Here is a 12,340-nt window from a genome sequence, read left to right on the forward strand (position 1 = left end):
TTTTTTTTTTAAAGTCTAACTTTAAAATTCATTATTTTAAATTACATGTTATGTTTATATATTGAAAAACTACAGTACTTATATTCACTAAAAGCCTATTTAAATGATTTTTGTGATTTTGTTTTTATTGAAAACAAAAATATTGAGAAGAAAATACTGTCTAGCCCTTGAATGTGCTTTTGTACCTAACAAAGTATTATAAGTGTACTTCTGATTAGAAAGTATAAATCCTTCTTATTGTTTGCTTGTCTTTTTAACATAATTTAGTTATTTTAATTACTGTTTTATAATCTATGTTTTGTTGTAGGTTGAGAGTTTTATACTGTCTTATTAATAAAAAATGCGGTTGACACTCACATTATTTAAACACAATGTATGGCGTCAGAAAAAAGCAACATGGCAAGCTCAAAGCAAACGAAAAATTCTTGATACAAAAGTAAAACAGATTTTAGATAAACATAATATTACAGTTGTCGATGCTCTTGAAGTTGCTTCATTACCAAAAAAATATATAGAGTTTGAAAAGTAAGAACTAAATTTTTTCTTGTACAATATTTCAAATTATATATATATATATTTTTTTATTGTTATAAGGTTAGGTGATAAATATGTATTATTTACTCTTAAATTTTAAGTTTATGTATATGTAAAATTAAAATGTTTTACATGAATGATTAGTATATCCTAACTTTTCTTTTTTCCCCCCTATGATTCTAACAATTGTGCTTAATTTAATGTGCTTTCCATTTTTTATAAAAATATGCTGACTTTCAAAACTTATTTTAAATTCTTCCAGAAATATTTATTATAATTTAAATAACTATTATTAATAAATATTTGAATTTTAATTGTACAAATTTGTTAAATAAGAGTTAATCTGGGAATTTAAAGGTAGAAAGTTTGGATCTCTTGTAATGACATACTTGTCTACAAATATACAAGTTCAACTCTTGTTGTTTTCTATGTTTGGGTGATGATTAAACTTCTTCATCCCTAATTTCTCTAAAGCTTTAATATCTCACTGTGAAGCTCTATCCGTCTTTCTTTTTTTCAAGATGCTGCCTCTATTTTTCATTTCTTTCCCAACTGTGATAACATTTTCCATTTGGGCTTTCCTTTATACATCTGCATGTTGCTTGCATTTCCTCCATTGGTTTTTCAAATATCCCTCCTTCATTCTCTTGGTGTGACTGAACTACAGCACTGCATTTCTCTCAAATTATTCATTCCTAATCCTTTCCCATTTCCATTTTTATTACTCTTATCTGCTCAAGTTTTGCTTATTACAGTTTAAAGGAAATTCATTTCCCCAATCTGAATTTTATTCATATTCTTTTTTTCTGTTCACTCTCTGTGTATATTACTACCAGGTTTGTTAATGTAAACTACACTTTTGTTTTTAAACTTATTAGTGCAGTATAAAAGTACAAAACATATTTAATGTTACATAAAATCTCTAAAATTCTACACATTTTTTCCCAATGTATAAAGAGCTATTGGAACCCTTCTTCATAAAAAGTTCTTCATTAAAAGACAAGTCACAAATCAATTGTATCAGACTCGCCTACTTGGTTATTGATCTGAATTCATTGTCCTCCCAGTGCCAATTTCAGTGCATAAACAAAAAAATATTTCAGTGGAAGAAATCTGGATTGTATGAGTGATGATCTAAGGTTTGCCAGTAAATTTCATACAAGGCTTTTCATTCCTATGCCACTATATTTTACAATTTCTACTGGGGAGTCTAATGATAGACCATTGTCTTGTCACGACTATTCAATGAAAAAAATAATATCCCCCTTGTTGAAATCAATTCAGTTACCTTAGGAAAATTTCTTGTCAGGCCTGTTTTTAATTTTGTGTCAAAAGTCTTGGAACCAATGTTAACAGACTTTGCAGAATCCAAGGTGCTTTGTGAAGATGGAATTGGTTTTCTAAGACTGAAATTCGCGTCTGAAGGAATTTCATCACCCATTAGGTGCAGATCAACTTCAATGATGTCACGGATCAATCAAATTTTGCCATCCATCATACTTGCCCTAGAACGCCTATTGTGACTTTAATTTTCTACTGCTTTGTTTTCTCCTTTAAATTTGCTGATCCAATCATAGACTTGGTTTATGACAACACCATATCTCCAAACTGCATTTGCAGTTTAATCAAAATTTCAAAGGATTGACAGCCTCTTTCATGAGAAACTTAATAATAATGTGTTGTGGAGCCAGAGATGGAACCTCTTGCTCTAACATGACACATTGATGAGGGAGACACAAATGTCAAGATGACTAGAACATTCATTCTTTCCCCACACCTTCACCAATATCTTACCAAGCCCACCCATTCGTATTCATACACAAGCTGTGAAGACAAAAGTCCTATTTATATTTGACTGATTCTTGTGTTGTTATGTAGAACATAATTATTTTATTTTTTCCTTTGTAGATGGAGTTTTTCCCATTAGCAAATGTGTAATAGCCAGATCAAAGTTTTCTCCCTTTTATAATGTTCTAATTTCTACTTTCCCTGCATTGTACTTCATGCTAATCATGCTTCCATTTATGTAACTTTCAGCAGTAATCTATTTATCCTATTATCATCTCAGTTCCAAATAGTTACATTTTACTATTTACACTCTAGTTTACTTTTTATTAGTTACACTTTTACTATTTTCTTTGCTGTCTGTAATCAAGCTGTACTTCTTCCATATTCTATACGATTTCTCTGATTGGTTTTTTTTAAACTATTTCAACCTCTTCTTTCCATATTTTTTTAATATACCTAAAACTATTGATACTTTTAAGAGCAAATTGCTATAATTTTGATGTGTGCACCAAAATAAAATGACCATCCATCCATGTTATAATTCCTAAAAGTTTTCTTGTTACTGTTTTACTTGTACTTTTTTGACTTGTTTTACTAATTATCATTGGGAAAATTTGTGATTCTCTGTTATTTATGTGAAATTTTTCTGTATTTATAAAAAGAAGTATGTGAATTTTTTTATGCCAAATTATTGTCTTAATTATTTTTTATTTTTCATAGACCTTGTATATTATTGTTTTTTATTATAATCAATAACATTTTATTTGTTCTTATCTTTGGTTTGAAAAAGTAGATGTCTGTTTTCTTTTAAAGTACGCGTTATACCTGTTTATATGTGATTTCTGCATTTTAAACTAATTTACTAATATTACATTTTTCTGTTTTGATTGTGTTTACTTTCAAAATGTTTTTCAGAGAATGATATTTTTTTTTGTTTAATTGTGTGGTTGTATATGTTTATATGCAATTTTTTATTATGGAATATGTAAGGCTGTATTAATAAGTTTATTGAGCGTACAGGTTGAATTATTTTTTTTGTATAAATTGCTCAAGTAATTATATTAACTATTATAGTCTGAGTTTGATAAAGTTAAATAAATAAAATTGCAGTATTATTTTAAAGATAATTTAATTATTTTACAAGTATTATTAATATTTCTACATTAATTGTTTATATTTGTATTAATGGAAAAAATAATTTGTTTTTTCTATAGGTTGAACATAGTAGGTGAAGGGCCTATGATACCTAAACCAGATTCAAAATTACATCCAAATTATCATGAAGATAGCATTTTTATATATAGAGATAATAATGTGTTGCTGCAAGGTTTTGAGCAAGCAAAATTACTTACAAATACTATTGAACCAAATGAAGAGAGAGCTTTACCCACCCAGATAACTAATCTTATTAATGCAGTATCACATCCTGAACAGGATAAACTTGTCAAAAGGTAAAGTAATTATTTAATTTTAAGACCTTAGGAAAAATTTGGGTTCTTTTTCGGAATCCGACAATCAGTTTTTTTTAAAGTGTTTATGAAAAAGTACCCAAGCATTTTCGCTTATAATTATAAATATAATCCAACCAAACTTAACCTACTGCTCGCTAATCTTGACTTGCGAGCGAAGCAAGCATAGGTTAAGTTTGGTTAGATTATATTTATAATTTCTCTGCAAAAGGTAAAATTTGTTAAATCCTCAAAAATGATAATAATGTAAGCGTATTTTTAAAAACTTCGCTGTTGGATTCCAAAAAAAGAACCAAATATTGAATTAATTCTTAAGATAGTAAATCTTTACAAGTAAGTACATAATTTAATTTTTTTGTTGCTGCTATGGTCCAAATTTAATGAAAATATTTTAGTAAAAAATGTGTTACTAAATTAGTCAGATTGTTTTGTAAAATTGTTGAAATAATAAGAAATTGTTATTTTAAGTTGATCTTATCTTCTGTTTTCACATCAAGTCTAGAAAAAAAATTTTTTAAGTGAATACTGGCCTAGGTACTTTTTTACTGAATGTTTTGCATGTGATAAACAATTGGAATCTTTAGTTAGAAGAAATCTGTACTGTTCTACTGATTTTCAATATATTTATTTTATTAGTTATGATGTCTGTTGTACAGTCTTTAACAAATGAGAAGATTCTGTATATAGTATCTCATCTCAGAAATGTAAACTTGATAGTTATATTAGTGTTTTTACATTTTACATTTAAAGTATCTTTAGTACATTTAATAACATATAAAAATAATAGTAAAAATTTTACAGAGATTTTTAAATTAGTTAATCTTATTTCTAAAGAGACCTTATCAGTCTTTATCCTTGCACTTGGCACTTATGCATTGGATCTCCAAAACGGTTATATGTAAAACTATTAAACATACAATTTGCTAATAATCACCAGATTACTGATCAAATCATAATCACTGAATAACATTTCATAAATTTTATTGTAAACATTTTAAATTTTATAATTAAAATTTCAATTCTTACAGATTTTACTATCTTCTGCAGATTGGATTCATAAAGCTATATAAATTTGATAATTTATTTTTTGTTATTAATCATGGCTCTTACCATCTCATCCTTCATGAATTCGCCCACTGGATAATATCATTTTTTAATGCAGAATTTTCCTCAGGGTACAAAATTATAGATTTATTGGTTTCACTTTTAATTTGTTAAAAAAATGTTAATGTGATGGAATATATTAGTGAATAATTTTGTGTGAGCTGGGAACATAAAATTGTCCTTCATTTTGATCATGTCACTGTGAAAAAGTATTGTCAAACTATGACAATGGTTGCACAAAATTGATTTAAGTTTATAAATGTATAACTAATTTAATACTGTGAAAAGTTGTACCCTTGAAAATATGTTTTTACTTAATATATGAATTTTTTTTTATGAATTATTAACAATGTATTTAGATAAGATGTATGACTTAGTACTTTTGACTGAAAACAAATAATCAATGAAGTTGTTTAAATCTCTTTTTTATAAACGATTTTTCTGGGTTCAGCATGGATTATACTCTTATAACAAACATAAACAAAATAACTTTATTTGATTTTCGTAATTTAGGATTTATGAAGCTTTCTATCCTGTGTTCTATTAGATTAAGAATTGAAGAATGGTATTTTGGGTGAAAAGTGAAATCCTTGTGCGTTCAAAGGGAGTTTTCAAGTGTTAGATATGTATACATGCATTGTTGCAGTGAGAAACAATTTCAATTTGCTCTAAAGGGTAGTGTTTTGTAGGCTTGAATATGCAAATAGTAAATCAATTTAAATTGGTATTTATATTTTATGGGGAATTATGCCTGAATTTACCCTGCAACTATTGAATAGGAAACTCAGTCTCTAATTGGCCTGTAGGCAGCCCTACCAGATCACTCAAGGTTTACTGATCTACATGTCCTGACTTCCATGATATGGACCTAAGTTATACTCAGAGAATCCAAAATGGGGAAGGAGGGTTAAGAATATAGAAAAGAGAAAGAGAACTCTACCTATAGAAAAACCAAAATTTGGGATAAGTAACCTCAACCTGAATAAAGCCCAAGGCCTTCTCCAGAGAGTGGGTGGTTATCTCGCCCATAATCTTTCAGAAGATTGTGACATTTTCATTGAAATGGGAGCAGCACATTAATGTTCATATTAAAGTTTAGTTCTAAGAGTTTTGATTTTAGGTTTATCATCCTTTGAATTGTGTAGGAGTTAATGAAAATCTGATAATGGATGTTTAGAAAATATTCCTTCTCAGAGGAAAATTCCTAACATCAAAAAAGCTACTATAACTTGTAGGAGAGGTAGAAAAAAGGTATAAAATGTATAAAAAGAAGTTTCTATTTTTGGAATTCAGTATTTCATAATTGGACCTGAGAAATATTCCACCAGCACCTACTACTTTATATAGTTTCAAAATTGTATTTCCAAAAACTGGTATTGAAGGTTTTGACAAAATTTTAATACTCTGTTGTATTGCATAATAATAATAATTATTATCATTATTATTATTACTAAGAATAATAGTAGTAATTATTATTCTTTGCACATGTTTTAAGCACTTCCAGATAATTTTTACAAAATTATTGACAAAAAATCACTTTTATTGTTTAATGATTTTATGTTATAGCCTACAATTTTAGAAATATTGATAAGAGGACCTGATATATTGTTATGCCAAGATTTTATTAAAACGATCAGTTAACAAAAATTAAAAATCTAAAAATAAAATTTAAATCTGCCTTACTAATAAGGCATTACCACTATGATACTGATTAGAAACGATAAATTTTGTAAATTCAATAGTTGGGTAGATATGTACTGATTGTTCCTCTCTACTATGTTATCTGTAACTCAAGGGAGAAAGTAAGAAGGAGCTGAAGGGGACAACTCAAGCTGTACTCCAATTGTGTCTAATGTATTAAGTTATAAGTAGTTATCTTTATTTCTTGAGCTTCTTTTTTCCTTTCATTGTTAAGCCATGTAGACTGGTCTTAGATTAAGCCTGAATTCAGGTACTCACCTGAATTTCATTGCCATGAGACAGGATCCAGTAAGAGCATCAGCAGGATTTCTAATTGGCACATGGAATAATAAAAACAAAATAGAAATTCCATTTCTAAATGACAATTATATTACATATAGCATTCCTTTCTAATTAGATACTCCTCATAACCATACACCAGAAGAATTCTGAAATAAATCAATAAATCATTAGTTAACCAAATTCAACTGAGTTTTTTAATTCACTTAATTCAGGATACTGGCTATTTTTCACTCTTTTATAAAAATTTATTGTAAGCTGTGATTTTAAAATATTAAGTATATCTAAGTATATTTTTTTTTTTATATATCTTCTTTGTATATCTAAATATCTCTTTTGATGAACGTATCTGATATTCTAATTATACAGTTTTTACTAGTGGGTATCCAAATTGGCCCAAAACACATCACATCACATCATCATTTTAGTTTTTGTTATATAAGGTTTTGTTGATAAGTTTCATTGTTCTACAGTTTTACAGATCTCATCTACATAGTGAATGTATTATGTACATCCACTTCTCTGCATGAAACAGAAAGTGGAGATTGATGTTTATATAGCGGAATCACTGTAAACACATCATCAGCACATTGCTTACAGCCTGCAGGAAGCGTAATTGAAAAAATGTATTGAATAGTGCAATTCAAAACTAAAACAAAGAGCCAAATACACATTGGTTGTACATTTCTTATGTAACCATGAAGCCAGTATTTTCTTAGATTATCTCTCTGTCCTTAGAATGTCCTTCCACTATCCAAAATTTTCTCCCTAACTTGTAAAGTTGCAAAATTATTGCAGGGTACTGAGAATTATTAAACTTCACAGAGATAGAAAAATTTCTGAAACAATACAACTTGTTGCTTGTCCTAATATTAGCACATCGTAACAGTTCACACCCATTCTTCATGTATAGAATTTTAAGAAGCCCATCTAGACCAAAGGAACATGTATTTGGGCAGTTTCAACTGCTAAAATTTTTAACTGATGTGTGTGAAACCTTTCTGCAGCATCAACATTGTCCTTTCATCTCCAGGAACCTTCTTTCTGCTCATGCTAAAAAGCATGGTATGAAACAGTTATAGGTTACCTTGGAGAAACTAATCTTTTCGTCATTTTTAGTTTTGACATGAATGTGAATGTCTTTTGTTTCTTGCAGTTTTGCTATGATTTTGACGCTATCAAAACTTATGTTCTGATTTAAGTATAGTAAAGTAAAAATATGCCCTTCTTCTGTTGTTCACAAAATATAATTCTTATGTATAATTCTTCAGAGTCCTTTTTACCCTGTTTAATAACAAAAATTGCACCATATCCACTTCTATTTTCTGATGTGATTTTTATGTTCGTGTGTGAGTTCTAAATTGTTTAATTAAATGATCTAATCCTGATTCCAAAAAAGCTTCTTAGAGATTTCACAGGCTTTCACAGATGCTGTGTAATTCATCCAGATTCTGTGTCCTCTTTGGTATTTACTCAGTATTTATGTTTAGATAATCCTCGCATAAGTGTCTCTGCTAGCCTAACCATCAACAAGCATAAATTTTTAGCCAAACTTTATTTTAAAGATGATCCACATTATTCATAACCCAAATCTGCCCTAACTTGCTGCAATAAACATTCCATACCCGCAAGCAACCCCTCTTCACATAAATGTAAAAGATGTGACACCACATGACTTCCTTGTATGCCAATGAAATTATATATACACATTTTTTTAAATGAAGAGTATATAAAATTTCATTTCATTAATACCTTCGATATTTTATTATTTTTTTTTTAATGTTATTGGATTGTTATTTATTGTAAAAAAATGTTTACAATCAGAGGTTAATAGTTATTAATAAATCAGTATATTTAAATTTTTTTAAAAAGTTAAAAAAGAAAAAAAGATATGAAGTCTGATTCAAACCGATGTGCCTTCCCTTGAAAGATCAAAATTTCCACTAATTAAAATTTTATTTGGCTATATCTCTGGAACTAATATAAATAAGTATCACTTATGATATATTGTTGAAAATCTCTCTATTAGGGGTTATTACTCCAATTAAGAAAAAGTCCAAAATCCAAAAGATTTGGATTTTGGACACTTTTTAGACACTTTAGGTCTGTCGATTGCAATCAAAAGGGGATGTGTACAACTAGATGTTACAGCAGTCCTAAATCCAAAGTTTCAACATTCTACGGCTAATCATTTTTGAGTTATGCAAGATACATTGGCACGCACATACAAATATACGTAAAAACGTCACGTATAAACTAGTAAAAATGGATATTTCCATTGAAATCTGAAAACCAAAATTTTCACAATCACAATACTTCCTTTACTTCGTACAAGGAAGTAAAAATCCAAATTGTGGTGTTTTAAACTCAAAGTTTTGAGGATTTTGATGCAAATTTATATGCAGAGTGGTAATACATACAGTTATTACAGTATACATTATGGTTAAATAGACAAATGAGAAAATAAGTTTTTGCTATTTTATTATAGCTAAGTAAGAATCATCAAATTTAATTACCTTTGTAAATTTTAAATTAATCATCTATTAAAGAATAAACAAGCCACTTTATTTATTAGTTAATATTATTAATTAACATTAGACCTGTTATGTAATGTTACTTTTCTTATGAGATTCTTTCAAAAGTTTATTTTATGAAAACTGTGTACAGTGGAAAGTTTTTCTTTGTATTTCTTTTGGTAGTTATGTTCTTTTTCTAATGTTTATCAGATTTTTGGAAATATTTATGAAATCTATTCTTAGAAACCCTTTACCCATTATATGGGTGATGATTTCATTGGTGTTTTTGTTTAGTATTTTTCCAGAAATGATTTTAAATGAGTAAGTATTAACTTGTGGTAAGCTTGTTATTTTTCATACACATCATACTACTGATGACTATTCATATTGCTGGAAAGGGAACAAGAAAGTGACATTAGTGTAGCGTGATGTCATTGATGATACAAACTCAGAAATAATTTTCTGTGTTAGAGCTGTGAACTGTTTAAAGATTTCATATTTTTGCATTTGATACATTAATAAATTAGCCCTTCTTTCTTTTGAAAATTTATTGACTTGTCGTATCACATTTAATATATCTTTTAATATTTGTATTAAATAAAAATAATAAATTAAAGGGTACCGAGTTGGAAAAACTACATCTTTACAATCTGACAATCTGAGAGATGGCAACTGTTATGGATTACCTGTAATTGTTAGGTTCTGTTACAGAGCTATTCGTAGCCCTACTTCTGTAACACATTAAAGTTTCATTAATGTTGATTTTAAACTGCTTGAAAAACTGATGATTAAAATAAAAAAATTAACAACCTGCTGTTTGCTACACAAATGTACCTGAGATTAGTTTATGGATGAACTAACTGCTTGTTCAGAAATAGTTAGAAAGTCCAAGATTATGAATAGATGGTCATGCAGTGACCCTCAGTTAAAGTTGAAAACAGTACGTGATGCCTGTAGAATAGTATATTATGTAGTTATGCAATTGTATCTTTTGCAGGTGGGTTAGAATGGACAGAACTATTGATGACAAATTTTTTTATATTGTACCTTGACTTTTCTATAGCATATGATAGTAGTGATGATTGTACGTAGCATTTGGTTAATAAGATACATACAGAAAATTCTAGAATGGGAAATAGTTGTAAATCAATTACATCTTTTATAATTGTGAAAACAAAGTCGTTATGGAAATGTTTACAAATTTTAAAGTTTGCCAATTGGAACATACTGTATCTAACCATGTAGGTCCCATGTTTTATGATATGATCCTGTATTTACTTATCCATCAGTAATGAATTATTAATAAACTGTCCTGAAGCTTGGCAGTACCTGAATGCCTTGTTTAAGAATGCTAGGTACTGTTATATCTTCTAGTGAGCAAAGTGGTTATTACAACTTAAAAAAGTAATAATTGTATGAAAATTAGTCAAGACAACCAGTTGCAGATAGATATTCAGTTGACAGTTAAATTAGAAATCAATTATACTATCTGTCAATTAAGAACAATTAGTTTATTGCTTTACACTACCTGAGGAGTATATTTTTTAGCTGACGTACATGTGAAACACCTTTTTTCTGGTGATAGGAGGAATGCCATTTAAACTGCACCCATCTGACTAAAACTCCACCTCACCAACTCCCCTCCCAGGGCTGGACCTGCAGCTAAGAATTACATAGCCCTGGGAGGTGCCATTGAGTTCAGGGGATTCAGAGTCCCTGTGCTTCATCACTATCGCTCATCCATGCAAGTGCAGACGAACGATGGCTCAACAGGAGGCTGCCCTTCACCCCCTCACTCTCTGTTCCTAAACCTCATCTGAGTCTCAGGGCTTTTCCTTGATGATCACATCCCTCTGGGTGGTCCAACGAAATGGTCTCCTACTTCTCTGCACTCCACCTTAACTTCTCAATTTTCCCCCCGAAGGAGAAGAAAACCTGCCTTGTGACATTGCCATTGGCAGCACCACCCTCTCCGTTCCTAGCCATCATTGGCTTAATTGGAGAACATCTTCCAGCCCTCAAACTGATTAATATTCCACAGTAATTAATCACTGATGTGAATGCCTCAAAAGACATTCCCAACAGAAATTCTGCATTGTCCTAGCCTTCTCCAAAGGCATCGGGCACCTAATAACATTTATCATGTAGCCCTCTGGAACTACTCTGCTCTACCAAACTTGTGGAAGCATGAAGACCCTGCACCTAACTTTGCTAATACCTAAATGTTCTGCCACCTAAATATGCCACTACAGAGCCACTCATTCAGTAACCGCCAATTGCTACAATAGCAATAATAAATTGATTGTGTAATTGGAGTACAACAAACCAAAAACAATCCCAGAGGGCCTCAGGTCTGGTCCGTCCAGGAGCTGAGTATAACCTCTAGTCTCCCACTTCAGATCCAACTATGAGACTTGCTTGGATAAACTAAAAAGTTGGTCGCAGCTATGGTTTGTTAATTGCTCCTTAATAGTGCACCCTAATTCAACCAAAAACTGCCATGCTAAGTCAGTAAAACCATGCCCAGGAGAGTGAGAGCACTCCCGAGCGTGAACCTCATTGATACTTGAATTATTTAACCGGGGCATGGTGCCAAGCACGCCTACTGCTGGCCAATCAACTGTCCATCTCTCGATTCCCCCACGAGGGGAGAAGATCCCACCTCATAGCGTGTCCGGTCGCTACACCACCCCCTCCGTTCCTAGCCAGTAGTGGCTTTAACGGAGGACATCTTCTCGCCCTCAAACTGATTGTGCCACACAGCTTTCAGTCCAGGCCCCGCAGAGATGCCACCGATGCAGATGCCCCGAGGGACATCTACATCGGTAAAAATTCACCCCGAGCAATCAACTGTCCAGGCAGAACCCTAGCCACCTGGAATACTAACACTAAAATGAACCCTCAGTCGCCAGTGTAGGGTATGATTAAAGTGAAGTAAGCTAGCCAAGT

At 30.7% G+C, this 12,340-nt stretch overlaps 1 protein-coding gene across 4 annotated transcripts in view; it reads left to right on the top strand.

The window, feature by feature from the left end:
- Window positions 1-12,340, top strand: part of mRpL37 (mitochondrial ribosomal protein L37) — a 47,465-nt gene that overhangs the window by 13,621 nt on the left and 21,504 nt on the right. For all 4 annotated transcript variants that reach the window (XM_075366216.1, XM_075366214.1, XM_075366213.1 and 1 more), the window contains 2 exons: window positions 308-525; window positions 3,537-3,773. In XM_075366216.1, coding sequence (XP_075222331.1) covers window positions 341-525; window positions 3,537-3,773 — 422 coding nt within the window. In that variant the 5' untranslated portion in view covers window positions 308-340. The remainder of the gene's footprint in view (window positions 1-307; window positions 526-3,536; window positions 3,774-12,340) is intronic.

This window comes from Lycorma delicatula, chromosome 5 (assembly GCF_047948215.1).
Source record: "Lycorma delicatula isolate Av1 chromosome 5, ASM4794821v1, whole genome shotgun sequence".
NCBI lineage: Eukaryota > Metazoa > Arthropoda > Insecta > Hemiptera > Fulgoridae > Lycorma > Lycorma delicatula.